Here is a 16,758-nt window from a genome sequence, read left to right on the forward strand (position 1 = left end):
GATGAATATCTAAAAGACTATTAAAGCAGTCGGTACTCTGATGTAATTGCTTCTAGTGATCTGTAGGTTCCAAAAGTGTTGGAAACATTGCACATTTTTGTTATCACTAAATACTAGCATCGCAAAATTGTTGAACATTCATGATGCAACCCCCCTAAGATATGGCATAATCAAAAGCATTTAGTAATGCAGTACTGCAACATTTATTGGTAACCTTATTCAGTTTCATATTTTCTAATAAACCATGAAATGTATCTGTCAAACATTATCAGCATTTTGTTGAATTACTAAATTTCTTTTCTTACTCCATCTTAGCTTTCTTTGGTTATATGATTGAATTTTTCAGTGCATATATGTATCTGACATCCATAGATGGCTGTGGAGTTCCTTCATGAGCTGGATGTGCCCTTCTTCAAAGTTGCCTCGTGTGATGCGAACAACTTTCCATATCTTGAGAAAACTGCCAAAAAAGGTACAAGGCATTTTGCGAGTACTTCAAATCACTCTCACCTAAACTGTCATGGGAAACAGCAAATCTGCAATGTACAGTGCATTTTATAGCTGATCCCACCTTGTGGGTGTAGGCCTTAGTAAAAAAAAAAAAAAAAAAACCCCCCAGCTCCCTGATAGAGACCTCATTTGAGCGCTGAAATAGTGGGCACCATTAAAACGTACAACAACATGACAACAAAAAATTACAAAATACTGCTACACTGCTATTTTATTTATAAATATCACCTGAATTTTCTCTTTTATTCTGAATCTGTCAGTTTCGTTTGTCTGCTCTGTCATGATTAGCTAATTTTCATTATTAAATTTAACTACCGATCTTGCATTTATGCCCATCTAAACAGTATATTGGATTACATAATACATATGTCATTGTCAGGGCGACCCATGGTGATATCCACTGGGATGCAGTCTATGGAAACCATACGGCGTGTCTACAAGACCGTAAAGGAGCACAAGCAGAACTTCACCCTCCTGCAATGCACCAGCGCCTACCCTTTGGATCCTAAAGAGGTCAACCTCAGTGTGATCAAGGTAATATTGGTGAATAATTTCCTCATACTCAGTCATCATGTTCTCTGATTATATGCTTTTATTGCAATCCATAGCAGCAAACAAGGGAACGTTCATGTTCCAAAAAAGGCAATCCCTTCAAGCAACATTCCTCAACACTTTTAGTAAAAATGACAATTCTTAGGACACTACCTGAACCTTCAGTTTCCCCATTCGGATTAGTCTTGTCCTCAGTGGCAGCTACTCATGGCATTTTTTTGTTTTGTTTTGTTTTTTCTCTCCTTTGTTTTTGGCTCTAGCTGTTGCTGCACACATGAAGTTTGGTTTTAGTTAGTTTCTTAAGCATAGGAAGATTTCCCATTGCCAATTATGTTAATTAAAAAAATTCTGTCAGACAATTCTATTTTATAATATATTTTCAATTTTTCACTTATCTTATTTATTCTTTTTTTTCTTTTCTTTTCTTTTTTTTTAAAAATGTGGCAGCAACTGACACTTCTAAGAAGCCATTTGACCTCACTCATAGCTACTCTCTGGTGATCTGCTCCCACAGTGCAAGGAGGACTCACAGTTCTAACTCTTGTGTTATCACTTCCTCAGGAATCTTCTTGAATCACTCTTCGCACCACTAATTATATTTAGCATCTATCAGCAATCACAACACTGGAAATGCTTTTAACAGATCAAACACAATAAATGTGAGATTAATAATAAAGACATTTAGTAAAAGTAATTATTTGTAGTTCTACTCTGGTACTGAGCCGTTTAGCCTTTTGCACTTGACTCTTTGCAAAAAGTTTAATCTCCAGTGCCTTTTTAAAGATTTATTATTTTCTGCAATTATACCATTAATTGCTCCTATCATTAACGATACAGATTTTGCATCTTTGTGCAATTAAGGAAAAGACTGCCCAAATGTATGCTAGCTTAGCCTCTTATAAGGATCGGCTGTATTAGCATGCCTTCTGAAACATACCTTCTTAAAGTTACTAATTCCAAACAGATCCCACATTATATATCCCACTGTCTATACCATGGAAAATAGCAGATCAAGGGTCTATGGAGCCTTGGCAGTTTCCAGCTGGACCAGTTAGTGACCGGTGTTGTGTCCATTCAAGTAATCACATCACTGTGGTTGCTGAGAAGGTTTTAAACTGTCTAAACAATAAAGAAAATTCTCTCTGGATTATGGTGAACAGTCCCAAAGGAAACTAAAAGTCATATGAAATGGAGCGCACTGGAGAGGTAGAGTGTGGGATTGTTTTTCCATCTCTTCATACATGGCACATTGCCAGAGATGAAGACTCATTAACCACATTAGTAGAGCAGGTCATTGTAGTAATCATTTCGAAAGTCCTTCTTGTCAACTGTAAACATCTTGTTGTCAACAAGAGAACAAGACGTACAAGCTAACACAACATTTAGCTCAACAGTTACTTAACTTCAAATCCATTCTTTAAATGTTATATGATATTACAGTGTCATCTTACACTATCACAAAGTTTTGTAGGTACTGTTTTCTAGAGAGAAGGAACCTGCCAATGAAAGACTTGAGAAACCAGTGTTTGTTTACACACTTTGCTTAGATGTTAAATTAAATTGTGTATGTGTGACCACTGTATTGTATGAAAGTGGTGGGTACACAAACAGGCAAACAAGTTTTTTACTCTGATTTTTCCATTTTTTCTGGAAGACATTCCAGGAAGAATTTCCAGATGTTCCAATTGGATATTCTGGACATGAGCAAGGCATCTACATCACTGTGGCTGCTGTTGCAATGGGAGCAAAAGTTGTGGAGCGCCATGTGACCCTAGATAAGACCTGGAAGGGAAATGACCATGAGGCATCCCTGGAGCCCTCCGAGCTGGCAGAGCTGGTCCGAGCAATCCGACTGGTGGAGACGGCAATGGGGTCACCAGTCAAGCAAATGTTACCATGCGAAAAGACCTGCCATGATAAGGTCAGTTTGATTCATTTAGGATGAACTTCAGCAAAAAGCTAAATGTTGAGACTGGAAGTCTGCATTTCAAGCTTGATTTTTTATTATTTCTCACAAGTGCCACTTCGTTAATTTAATTCAATTCAGTTTTATTTATATATCACCAAATCACAACAACAGTTGCATCAAGGCACATTATATTATAAGATAAATAACGCTACAATAATACAGAGAAAACTCCAATAATCACATAAACCCCCATAGCTGAATTAAGGTGCACTAAAAAATTACTGGGGTCCCTTTTGTACAACCACACACATTTCACATGTCTTTGTGCAAGATATTTCTCTGTTATTCTGTTCCAAATATGTCTATCTTTTTACTTTAAGTGCATATGTGCCAGAAATTAGACACTTGGTTGATGTTACATAATATAAGGTTTATAGTAAGTCTCATTTCATGTAGGGTCTATCCATCACGTTTATTTTAAAGTACCTTTTGAATTTTCTGCCAAAGGGGGCTTGGGCCTCTCCCTACCATCACTGGGCATGAAACAGGTTACAGCCTGGACAAACAGAGAGACAACAATACAATGTCACATCCATGATCAATTTAAAATCAATCATTAACCTAAGATGTTCTTGCACTTTGGAAGAAAACTCACTGTGGGAACTTGCAAACACAAATAGATTCATACATTAATAGTGCTAACAATTTCAGTGCCACGTTGTGTAATAGCAGCTTATAATTACCATAAAATACATACTTATGGTATAAATTTTATTTAGAGAAACAAAGACTAAACCTTGGCAACATTTGGCAATGTGGCAATACCTTATTTGTGAGATAGATCAAGTTGTTCCCATAAAAATGATAAATGTTTAGTATTTATATGTTGTTAATCTATCTGTTATTTCTGTATTCTTTGTTTTCTGCACAGCTGGGCAAGTCAGTGATAGCTAAGGTGGCCATTTCCAAAGGTACAGTGCTCAGCCCCGACATGTTTGCCGTGAAGGTTGGTGAGCCAAAGGGCATCCCTCCAGAGAACATGCAGAACCTAGTGGGCAAGAAGATCAAAGTGGATGTGAAGGAAGATGACAGCATCTTGGCAGACATGATAGAATGAATAACCTTCAAAACTGTTGGAATAGAGGCAGCCAGAAAGAGAGGGTTAGAAAATGTAGAAAGAAATTGGACAGGTGATGTGAACAGATAGAGAAACAACAAATAAGGGAAGAAAATATGGGCTTAAATGAAGATAAGGTGTGTATCTGGTCAAATTAATGGGAAGAGCGGAATTGTCATTCCTCTGCATAATTTGCACAAATAAAGCAAATTAAATGTGAACATGTCTGTACTTCAGAATTAGAATGCAGCTTAAGGTGCTCTATCTGTATGCTTCCATGCACTGTTTGCATGTAAAGGCAAAAATATCTGCATATTCTCATGTTAGGAATGAATGTTTACAATTATAGCATCAGATGCAAATATATCTGATATGCAAACATTTCCCCCAAAATAAGGAAACAACTGTGTATGAGATTTGTCAAAACTGACACATGCACTTTATAAGAATATACAAACACCTTCACTATTTTGTGAGTGATTTTTTTCCTGCTTCTGTTTTCCCAGCACACATTATTGGGTGATTATGGTGATATATGGTTATATAGGTTCCACACCAATCAAACACACCTTTACCACCTCTGTCATTTTTGCAGGCTTTACATTTGGAGAAATGATTATGGTCCTGGATTTTTTAATAATTATCCTTTAAATAAAAAAGTTCTGAAAACATCTAGTTTGCATCATCTTTATTCTGGAGTGATTCATCCCTTCCCATCCAAACATTTAAATATGGCAAAATGTGTCAATACAGAGGCTTCACACCAATTAGACACAGATTAATAAACCCAAGATGGTAACATTAGATATAAGTATGCAGTACTGAGTATAATTAGGTGTTAGGTACACATCAGTGTGTAATTTACAAACACAGTTTACAAAAACAGTTTATAAGTTTAAATATAATAATGACATTTTTTAACCTTAGAAACAGTGGAATCAACATTTAAACAATCGTCTCTATTAATTGTTCATGCCATCACAAAAATGGTCAAATCATTTATATGCAAAATAGTTAAATGTACATTTATAACTAAAACAAATTTTGTCAAGTTTTATAAACATTTATTGCAATCCATGGCTAATTCAGGGAGCTAATAGTTGTTAGTGAAATACAATGGGTGACCTCATCAAAAGTGAAGATCATCTATCGCTTAAGCATTTGTTAGTGGAAGGCCAGCAGTACCACAAAAGTCTCGGCTATTTTTGACATGACAAAAGAGAAAAGAAAAAAATGGAAACAGGCAAAGGACAAAGTGATAAACAGCATACAAATCTTTATTGCAAGAGTCAACCTTAACCCGCTTCAGCTTTACAGAATACTGCAATGAGAGTGTGAAGGATTGGGAGGGGTTTAGGAGAGAAGCATTGAGCAACTTAAGGCACAGGCTACTCTCAGCTTGAATATACTGAACCTCCTGCAGTTAAAATTCAACGTTAATTAGGTTATGCTTCTGTGGACTCATTTTCCACAGCAGCACAGAAGCTGAGGGGCAGCTCGTCCCACAGCATAGCTTAAAGTTCATTGTTAGCATGGAGGAATTTGGGGCAATTTGGACATTTCATAGGTTTTGCTTTAAATAGTAAACTCAAACACCACTTTAATGTTGTAAAACATCAGGTTGTAGGTAACAAAAAAAGCTAACTATTATAAATAATAAATAGTGTTACATTTCTAATTAAGTTGGCAAGCAAATAGCACGTAAAGTTTACTCTAATGAAAAAGACATGAGCTAAAATGAATAATAAAATTCTTACTTTCTAACTGCTGCTTGCCAGGTAAAAATTGCTGCAGCTTCAATTTGTTTCAATTTAAACCCAACTACAAGACAAAAACAAAAAACAAACAAAAAAGCTAGCTAGTCATAGAATCAAAGAGGATATTTGGTTATTATTTCTGTTTACAATTCCTATGGGGTTGACTAACAAACTGAAGAAGCCCTGTGTTATTATATAGGTACTAATGTATGACATGAACCAGCTTGTTTGCATTTTCTGTCTTGGGGTTCTCAAAATATACAGAAACAAATAAATAAATAAGAAGTACAATCTGTACATCCTTTAAGAAACAAATATGCAGACCAGACAGCAGAGGACACCACAGAACATCCATGTATCATCCACCAAACAACACCATAACACTCCTTGAGTGTCTTTAAAGCAAGTCTCTTAAAAAACTCTTTGAAAAAATGTTAAAGAAAGGGAAAAAATTGTGTCCCTTTGTTTAATTTCAGGTCTTCCCCGTTTAAGGCCACCTTCCCTTCCCTGTGAGCAATGATTCTCAAACTGTGGGCGCCCTCTACTGGTGGCCATCCAGCCATTTAAGAATGGGTGCAGACAACCAGAGGAAAATTATTGTGAAATTACTTTGAATTCATATAATAATTTCTTAGCAAAAATATAGAATAGTTAATTGATGCTGTTGTCCCCATCTAAAAACAAAAAAACAAAACACATCTAACCTCAGATCCTTTTTCATTAATAACTGTTGATTTAAAGAACACAATAATAAATACACTTAAAAGGTGGAGGTTTTTGAAAAAACAACACTAACTCTTATTGGCTTCTCTTCAGAAATAGAAGGCTTGATTAACTGGTGTATGAGAATACTGTACTTACATTCAAAGCTTCACTGACTATTCACACAGTTCTGAAAGTATATATCAACCAACTGACTCAAGATTTCAAAACTCTAAACACAGTTCTATTTGTCTCACCAATATTAACTTTATAAATCTTTAAAAATTCCATCATTTAGATGTGTTTGGTCGAGGTAGAAACACTGGTGTTCAAAATGCAACATACTGAATACCAATTAATCTTACTCATGTTGTGCCTGAGCGCACTCAATTGGAAGGACAATTCAGCCATGTGTCAGGATAAAAACAAGGCCTCAAGTGACTTATACAGGTGTTACGAAACAAGATGGAGAAGCAAGAGCACAGAGGAAGAGTGATTGGAAGAGGCCTGTGAGGCAACAGAAGGCAATGTTCAAATTGTTATTGTCTTTTAAACGGACCAATTTGTGTAGCAAAAACAAATAAATATTTCTTATGTTATCTTTGTGATTTTATTTGTAGTATTTCCTGCCACATCTACATTAAATTAAAGTACTCAGGTTTGCTACATACACTGAAAAGTTGCTCATACATGTTCTTCTAGAACCATTTTCTTAATTCTGTTGTATAAACAAGTTAAACATGAATTTTCAGTTTGTCTGCACTGAGTCATCTCAAGTGGGTGGATTTATTTATTTAATAAATTCTTCAGACATTGTTTGCTTTGTGTTAAGACTGTCCTCTCTTTGTTTTACTTTCTGTTTTAAGACCACAGGCTGTTTATGTGAGACCAGGACCTTCATGTCTTTGAATAGGCTAAATCAGTTACTGCTGTTGGGCAGGGCTGAACTGAGATAAAATAATCAGCCCAGGCATTTGTGGTCCAGGCGACTCACCATGATCTCTATATATCATTTCATTTTGTTTGACTATTGATTTTAACATAGGTATTAATCGGGTCGGTACAGTTGTTGTTGTGTTATTTCTCAGTTGCACTGCAGTGTGTGATAATAATTAAAATCTACTATTAGCAAATGGTTTATGGTCAAAGCAGCCATTGATTTTACCCGAATCCCTGAATCTATCCCTTCCTAATTATGTCCCTCCATCTATTTTCTTACCACGTGAAGGTGAAATTCACGTGGTGAGAAATTCACGTGTCTCTTCCTCAGCACCAGCAGCCTTCTCTGATTGTAAAGCTTGATTATTAGATGCTGCTGGTACTTCTGTTACAGTCACAGCCAGACCGATGCTAACATGTCGGTTAATCTCTTACCTCAAAGCACACTGTGTTCTGTTGATTTTATGTGCTGCACAATAATGTTTAATATTTAGTATTTACTGTCATATTCCCATATATCATTGTGATGTTGTTTTATTACTCTTGTTCTCTTCTGCTTGTTTTCTTTTTTCTTTCTCAGCAGGTGATCCAGGTGATTGATATATGCATTTTTTTTTTTGCTGCCCATTCTGTTGGTTTTTGTCTTTTGCCCTTCTCCCCCGTCCCTCTTCTCAGCTGTTTCTCTTTCCCTCTTTCTTTCTCCCCTTCTTTCCCCCAGTCAAGTCTGTCCCGTATTCAGTAAGTGAAAATAAAATAAACAATAAAAGGTGAATCAAATGGACCATTACGGCAAGGCTGGGATGGTCAATTTGGTAAAGCAAATCCGTTGGGCATCTTTCTTTGCCTTTAGACAACAATTCTGATGGCAAAAGAGCCAAACGGGACAGGCAAAAAACAAACAAACAAACAAACAAACAAACAAACAAACAAACAAACAAAAAAATAACATGTCGGTTAATCTGACACATTTAGCTGCATCTCATATTAGTTTCTTTCAGTGTCCTCCCTCGGCTTTCCAGCTCCACCTTCTCGCTGCTTCTTCCACACCAAACATTTTCTTCAAGGTGCAGCGAAGGTAGGAGAGGGGCCGGTAGCGTTAGGACATTTGATTGGCTAATCCAGTTTCACTAATGAAAATGAACGAATGGGCTGCTGCCATTTCTTGTATGGCTGGTGCGCAGCGGGCACTTCAGGCCGTCCCATCGGCCCAAAAGTGAGTCGGACTCGGCTCACCGGGAAAATGCCCGGTACGTGCCCACTGGGCTAAATTTCATATATATATATACTTTGCTTGTAGCTTTGAGCTTTGGTTGGAAAGCTCAAAGCTTTGATTGGAAAATGTCTATTCAACCACTTGTTTCACGGGAAGTTTATAAATATAAATGTACATATCCATAAATGTGATTTTCCATAGCTGTAAATTTGTCGATGCAAATAAAAACAGAACAGAATGGTTGCTTTTATTTTGAAAGAAAATCCGCGATTGCTACGTTGATCCACAAAGGCGGAAGTTGCGGCACATCCTGTTTGTGCATGACGTTAACTGTTCCGGTTATCTACCCGGGTTGACACTTTTTAGTTGTCTTTATTACTTTCACTGGTTGTACTCGCTTTCTTTTCTACCAACAAAATGCCGTTAGAGTTTGAGCTGTGTCCCGGTCGTATGATCGGAGGGAACCATCCGTGTTTCATCATAGCTGAGATTGGACAGAACCACCAGGGAGACATTGAGATCGCAAAGAAAATGATAAAAATGGCAAAGGTAATGTAAAAAAGCAAACACGTATCGGTTTGTCTTTTAGGTATATTTACGCACAGACAATCAAACACACGCACGCACACGATATACCGTCTGTTTCCTGAACTTCATTCATAAGAAAGCAATATGACACGTTCCTCTGCTTCACCCAAGCAAATCATAAACTTTTCGTTTCAGACATGAAATCCTGAAAGCAAAGTTGGATGCTTCATTTAACCAGTTTATGCCATTTAAACGGTGTTTCTGGCATAAGCTGCAAAATATTAAATTACTAGATTTATGAATGGAGTTTGGCTTCTCTTTCTGTGCCTGTCCTATAGCGCCCTCTTGTGCCTGCTGCTTGATTCAAACCAGACGTGAATTGTATTCAATTGTAGTAAAATTTGTCTTAAATTCGTTAGCTGTGTTCATGTGCCCATTAAACCTGTTATGAAGGATTTTTATCATGTCCACATCTTTTTAGTACAACACTTACAATTTTTTTTCCCAGAACACTATCAAGTTACAGGTATTTATCAAGTGTGTCTTGTAGGATCTTAAAAGATACGTGAGAGCAACTCAAGAAACTAGTACCATTCAAAAAAAACAAAAAACAAAAATCAAAAATCTTATCCCCACCTCCTCAGGACTGTGGTGCAGACTGTGCCAAATTTCAGAAGAGTGAATTAGAGTTTAAGTTCAACAAGAAAGCCTTGGCCCGCCCATACACCTCCAAACACTCCTGGGGGGAAACCTACGGTGAGCACAAGCGCCATCTGGAGTTCAGCCACGATCAGTACAGGGAACTGCAGAAATATGCAGAAGAGGTGGGGATCTACTTTACTGCATCGGGAATGGATGAGGTAAGGGAGAGTTTTGTTCATAGTATTATGGTACTTTACTCAGTGGAGAAGTTTAACCATAAGCTTTTCTGTCTTCAGATGGCGGTGGAGTTTCTTCATGAGCTTAATGTGCCTTTCTTCAAAGTGGGTTCTGGAGACACCAACAACTTCCCCTATCTAGTTAAAACTGCCAAAAAAGGTGAGAGTGAAATACCATGTGTGGAGAAATGGCTCAAGTTTGAAACTCAATCATCGGCATCAGTGTTCAATATATATATATATATATATATATATATATATATATATATATATATATATATATATATATATATATATATATATATATATATATATATATATATATATATGTGTGTGTGTGTATATATATATATATATATATATATATATATATATATATATATATATATATATATATATATATATATATATATATATACATGTATGTATGTATGTATATATATATATATATATAATAGGGGTGCAACGATACACAAAATTCACGATTCGGTTCGGTTCGATACTTTGGTGTCACGGTTCGATATTTTTTCGATACAAAAAAATGTTCATGCATTTTTAATTTGTCATTTATTAAAATTATAAATATATATTTTAACTCAAAAGTACAGTTTTTAAATTTAACCCTAACCCTTGTGCGTGTTTTTTATTTTGACAGCGTATGCGCACCTGCGGACCACTTATGTGCAGCCCTGGTTATTTAGCTCGTCATATTGCAGCCACAGAAATTCTTTTGTCCATGAAACCATAAAGCTGCACTTTCTTTTTGCCTTATAGTCTGATTTATCATAACTTCTCCGTTTTGTGGTAAGCTTTTCTTTGGCTGTCACTTCTTCACCCTGACCTGTCTTATTTGGCTCAGCAGAACTGAAATGCTTTTACACATGCACTCACATAAGCTCAGCGATTCTCTGCGCGATCAACCTCTCACATGTTTAAGCTTGCTGCGGGAGATTTCACTTGTCATGTTTTTTAGATTAGATAGAACTTTATTAATCCCTCGGGTGGGTTCCTCTGGGAAATTCGATTTGCATAGTTTGCATAGTAAGCTAACGATTAATAAGACGATGTCAGAGGAATTGGTGCACAAATTATCATCACTCACAGATCAGTGCTGTCGCTCTCTATACACAGTTCGCACGATTGCAAAGTGAAAGCAAAAAAACAAGCACAAATTCAAACGCGACTTCAATATGTCACATATTGACAGTGGCTCACCGATGCCAATGACATAATTACCCAGCTACATTTCTGAAAGAATGCAAAAGCATTGACATATATTTTTCCTACAATAGCCCGACGGGCAGGGAAGAGATAGATTTTGGTAGCCCGACTGAAAAAATCGCTAGCTCCGGGACGTCGGGCTAGCGATATTGCAAGCCCTGTATCTGATTGAGGAATCACTCATCTTTGGAAAAGAGAGTTTATTACAGAGAAATGTCTCTTTCCAAAATAAAAGCTATACTATCCGCTTCTTCTGGGCTATATTCTCAGCAGCATATTAAACATATAAGGAGAATCATGTGCTAACAGCTGTCTAAATGACTCGGCTAAAGTTAGTAGCATGCTTGCTTTTTTTTGTCTGCTTCCACTTGTCTTTGCACTAGGATGATGTCGGCATAAATGTGCAGTCATATTCGTTGTGTTCCCACTAGTGCTTTCAGGTTAATCTCGTTGAAATGACCTTAACGCCACAACACGGCAAATCTCCGTTAACGAGCTACCGCCGATCGCTCCGTGCATGGGGCTAGACGGCCAACACGTTAACGAGCTAACTGCGCTAACACACTAGTTCACACCAATGTAATTGAGCATTGCATGGCACATAGGGCTGAACGATTATGGAAAATAATCTAATTGCGATTTTTTGCCCCAATATTGCGATTGCGATGCGATATGCGATTATTTTTTAAGGTCTTTGTCTTCTGTATTATTAAACAAAGACAAGCAATACATCATATAGTATGGCCAATACTATATTACATTAATTTTAAACGGTTCTTTCCTGGAAGACAGACCTCTGTTATGATGACATGAGGTGATGCATGAATTGATGACTGACATTTTTATTTAACTTCTTCAATCACAACAGTATATTTGAACATACACAATAGTTTATTTTTAGCTTACAAACATCTGAGCATAAAGTGCTGACAAGGAACCCTGGTGTAAACATTAAAATGAAAGTCAGTACAATGTGCAGATTGCAGAAATATACATAAAAAAAATCAGTGGCTTTACCACACTCAGTTTTTCGACATCTGTGAACTACTAGACAGTCATTCAATTAAAAAATAATATTAAATAAATAAAAAATACACACATCTTACTGATCTCTGCAGTCAGTAACATTACACATAAAGTGCAAACATAATAGCAATTGTATAAACACACACACAAACACGCCTTTAAAGTTTAAAGGCGTGAAATTGGACGGTCTAGTTCTGATTAGCGTCACCGCTGTCTCGGTGGAGTTTAATAAACTCGGCCGTCTGCTTCTTGCTATCTAAAATATAACCAGACACTGGTGTAAATTCTCGACTGTCTCATACTTCTGTTTAATAAGTTTTCTGTTTGACGTTTAGTCAGCTGTGTGAAAACCAAGGAGGAACCCACCCGGGGGATTAATAAAGTTTTATTTTATCTAATCTAATAACTTTAATCTCAGCCAAACCGATTTACTCACGAACAAACAAAACACTGAAAAAAGCCCAACAATAACATTTTTAGGTTGTCTAAGTGACTTATATATTACGTTTAACCCGAGCAGCGAAACTCCGCGGTGATCTGAAAATGATGTGCCGGGAGTTGTGCCGTTCTCGGCCGCATCAGTAACCCTCGAGCTCCCGGCTAGCTGTCGAGCTGGTGGGTAGCAGACGCCTCTGAAAACGTCGAAGCACTTTTGCAAATATGGGATATCTTGATAAACCGAGCAGATATTTGATGTTTACACAACTACTTTCTCGCCTGAAAATATGTTAAAAGTTTATTTTGTGACCCAGAAAGATTAGTATGAGTAATTTTAAAACTTAGTAGCGGCCGCCATTGCTGGAAACTGGAGTTTGGCTGGGCCGCGCTATGAATTCTGGGATATGGTAGTAATTTGGACAGCCTTCGGCGCGTCGCTGTGACGTAATCGGTCTACAAATGCGGCCTCGGGAGGATGCAGCCCATGAATTTGGACATGTCCAGAGTATAATCGCAGCCTTTGCGGTTAGAAAATTGCACTTGATCATGTCGCGATATTATCGCAAATGCGATATATCGTTCAGCCCTAATGGCACATCCAACATACTGTTTTACTTTAGTCCATGACTCGCTTACCTTCAGGGTCATACGTCACATGAAAACCAAAATAATTCCAAACGCCAGATCTGAATGAGGTTCAACTTGCCTGTTGCAAGGAGAGCTTAACTTCTGTCTCGCTAGCTTGCCCTGCGCTCTTCCTTCTGACTATGCTGTCTGTGTTGAGCGCTCAGTGGATCTGCGCTCGACAGTGCAGCCTAGGCGGAGTAGTCGAACACAGATTCACTGAGCGCTCAACACAGACAGCATCGTCAGAAGGAAAATTGATAAAATAAATTACAAATGTTGTATTGTTCATACATATGCGTACCGAACCGAAAGCACTGTATCGAACGGTTCAATATCGATACGAATATCGTTGCACCCCTAATATATAAATATATATATATATATATATATATATATATATATATATATATATATATATATATATAATTTTAAGAATCCTGATTTAAATTCTACTGATTCTTAGTGAACACCTAATTCATCCTCTCTGTTTAAGGCCACTGTCCCTTTAAGTCACATTTCTTCTGGCTCCCCCTTACAAATAAAAGATTTGAGCAGCACCTGATTGAGGCTTCTGTAACCAGAGCCAGAGTTGTATACCTAAGATTATGGTTCTGTGAATAGTTGCTGTTATACAGCAGTAGAATGTTAGGAAAAAACTGTGAAATTGTTCAGCTAAAGTTGTTTAAAACATGAACTTAATGCTCAGAGATTACCTTTGCATATACATACCTCATCATTTAACGCTTTGGTTTTGTTTAATTTGACCATCCATCATTTTAATTAGATGTAGATTAAATAGATAGACTATATTACAGAAATCAAGAAAAAGCACAGGTACACTTTAAAAAGGAAAAAAAGAGAAAACGATAGACAACTCAATACATGCACCATGTAATATATAAAATGTGTCTTAAAGGAAGCATACATTTATAATTTTATAAAATGTGACACAGAATTACAATTTAATATTTAGAATGTAATTTAAACTTTAAATATAGTTGGACCTCGAGGAGTCTGTGTCTGTTTTCATTCTGCATAAATATGGATGACATGAACTCTACACTGTACAAGCAAGGCAGTGTACAATAACTCCAGAGGAATACTGAGGGGTGTCGTAGCGCTTAGCTTACTGCCAGTAACATGAGGTTTCTTATAGTGTTAGTGTTGCTGTCTTTCATTTGCCAGGACGCCCCATGGTGGTGTCCAGCGGGATGCAGTCCATGGAGACGATGCGTCGGGTCTACAAGACGGTCAAGGAGCACAACAAAAACTTTGCCATCCTGCAGTGTACCAGCGCCTATCCTCTGGAAGCTGAAGATGTCAACCTCAGAGTGATTACGGTGAATCTTCTAATTCAAACTGCATGTGGGATTATTTTGAAGGGTGTGTTCCTTTGGGTATGAGCAAAATAATCCAGAGAGTCCAGAATGATCCAGTTTTACAGGTTATGAAGCTTATTTTTTATCCCTCAGCTTGAAAGGCTTGGGGTATTGTTGTCACCCTGCCGTGTGGGCTGGACTTAAAATGACTGGTGATCTGCACAACAGCATTTTTATATCATGTCAATAGCAACTGCCTGTAGCATCTTGTCAAAAAAAACCCCACATGAACATGAGTACATGTTGCAAATTGTAAAATGACTAACTTTTAAGAATAACATGTATGTCACCCATTTGTTGGCTGCAGGAATACCAGAAGGACTTTCCAGATATTCCCATTGGGTATTCAGGCCATGAGTCTGGAGTCAGTATAACAGTGGCGGCTGTGGCTCTGGGAGCAAAGGTTGTTGAGCGCCACATAACCTTGGACAAGACGTGGAAAGGAAGTGACCATGAAGCATCACTTGAGCCCGCTGAACTTGCTGAGCTGGTTCGCTCTATCCGACTGGTGGAGAGGGCACTGGGAAGCGGAATCAAGCGGATGTTACCCTGTGAGAAGCCGTGCCACGACAAGGTCAGAACGCCTTTCTCTAAAAAAAAAATTAATTAAAAATACTCAGCTTTACTGTTTAGCAAGCTTTTCAAGCAAATGTCCAACTTTTTCCTTTAATAATGTTGCTTTGTTTGCTGTTCCTTCAGCTGGGTAAGTCAGTGGTAGCCAAAGTAAAGATCCCCAAAGGAACAGTTCTGACTGAGGACATGTTGACGGTGAAGGTGGCAGAGCCCATGGGCGTTGTAGCTGAGGACATTTTCCAGTTGGTCGGAAAGACCGTCAAAGATGACGTGGAAGAGGACGACAGCATCGTGCCTGAGGTCGTCGATTGTTATGCCAAGAAGGCAAAGTACTGAAAATTGAAGGGAAGACCGAAGTCACTAGAGAAAGTGTAGTTGATTCATTGAAGGTTAGTTCTGAAGGTGCTTAATCTGAAACGTGGATGAGAGTAAGGGTTATTTTTCTTGGTGTTGCTGAAAGGCATGGGTGATCAGTAATTTGTTACATAATTGGACAGTTCATCAGATGGTTTTAATGTTATCACGTGCCCCTGCTTTAGTTCTCTTTAGCCAAAGAGTTTTTACATTTTCTACAAGTGGTCTCACATAATGCACTTTCTGGCAAACACTTTGATCTCAGCATCCGGTTTAAGTCCAACACTTTGAGAGATGGCACAAGAGTTGTTACCGCTAACCTTGCGTTCTTTGTGCTACCGTTTTTGCCTACACTTGAGTGATTATATAAATGTTGAATAGGCACTGCTGTGGCCCCATCATCTCATCCCATAGCAGTGAGGTCACGGAGGCTATTTGCTCTTTGTGTACGACCTCATTGACCAGCTGAGGTTGTCAACTTTTGCCAGAAAGAAGTTGTATTTATATCGTTTCTTCAGAAAGAGGAAAATGAGACTAATGCTGAGAGGGAAGCAAAACTAAATCAGACACCTTACACGTTACACATGCATTTGCCCTTTTACCCATTCTTGATTCATTTATTTTATTAATTTCTTTTGGTGGGGGGGTCATGAATTGAAAATTCCTCATTTTTGTTCCGGCACTTATAACACACTGCACTTCTACTTTTCAGATTAAAAATGTTTGTTTACACCTGTAAATGTCAACATTTTGATATCTGTTGAGGTCTGTAATGTAATGGAAGAATGAAAATTTTTCAAATTAAAATTTTGCCTCAACACTGATGTTGTTTTGTTTTTTGTTCTTTACATAGATGAACTAATTCTCATGGATGAGAATGTTCATGTCATGGATCATTTACTACTACTACTATAGTTGTCATATATGAAGATATAATAAATTCCACATCTTGGGTAATACACATTATTTAGAAATGGAAAAATAAGAACCTGGGTTTTTAAATACTGAGGTGAATAATTATACTATTTTCAAAGT

At 37.5% G+C, this 16,758-nt stretch overlaps 2 protein-coding genes across 2 annotated transcripts; both read left to right on the forward strand.

Moving 5' to 3' along the window:
• The first annotated feature begins 372 nt into the window (after nt 1-372).
• LOC146630870 (N-acetylneuraminate-9-phosphate synthase-like) lies at nt 373-4,088 on the forward strand. Its single transcript, XM_085356158.1, has 4 exons — nt 373-472; nt 890-1,044; nt 2,717-2,983; nt 3,903-4,088. Exons 1-4 carry the CDS (start codon nt 373-375, stop codon nt 4,086-4,088), a joined length of 708 nt encoding a protein of 235 aa, XP_085212284.1.
• Nucleotides 4,089-9,029: 4,941 nt separating this feature from the next.
• On the forward strand, nt 9,030-15,916 carry LOC146630871 (N-acetylneuraminate-9-phosphate synthase-like). The gene is made up of 6 exons (XM_085356159.1): nt 9,030-9,248; nt 9,872-10,087; nt 10,166-10,265; nt 14,603-14,757; nt 15,104-15,370; nt 15,496-15,916. Exons 1-6 carry the CDS (start codon nt 9,117-9,119, stop codon nt 15,703-15,705), a joined length of 1,080 nt encoding a protein of 359 aa, XP_085212285.1. The 5' UTR covers nt 9,030-9,116; the 3' UTR covers nt 15,706-15,916.
• Nucleotides 15,917-16,758: the final 842 nt, after the last annotated feature.

This window comes from Diplotaxodon limnothrissa, linkage group LG6 (genome assembly GCF_057381915.1).
Source record: "Diplotaxodon limnothrissa isolate DT_005_m linkage group LG6, D_limnothrissa_male_GT1.1, whole genome shotgun sequence".
Lineage (NCBI taxonomy): Eukaryota > Metazoa > Chordata > Actinopteri > Cichliformes > Cichlidae > Diplotaxodon > Diplotaxodon limnothrissa.

Coding starts and splice junctions, on each gene's coding strand:
- LOC146630871 (XM_085356159.1), top strand. CDS start 9,117: ATGCCGTTAGAGTTTGAGCTGTGTCCCGGTCGTATGATCGGAGGGAAC. Junction 10,088..10,165: donor CTGCATCGGGAATGGATGAG/GTAAGGGAGAGT, acceptor TTCTGTCTTCAG/ATGGCGGTGGAGTTTCTTCA. Junction 15,371..15,495: donor AGAAGCCGTGCCACGACAAG/GTCAGAACGCCT, acceptor CTGTTCCTTCAG/CTGGGTAAGTCAGTGGTAGC.
- LOC146630870 (XM_085356158.1), top strand. CDS start 373: ATGGCTGTGGAGTTCCTTCATGAGCTGGATGTGCCCTTCTTCAAAGTT. Junction 473..889: donor TGAGAAAACTGCCAAAAAAG/GTACAAGGCATT, acceptor TGTCATTGTCAG/GGCGACCCATGGTGATATCC. Junction 2,984..3,902: donor AAAAGACCTGCCATGATAAG/GTCAGTTTGATT, acceptor TTTTCTGCACAG/CTGGGCAAGTCAGTGATAGC.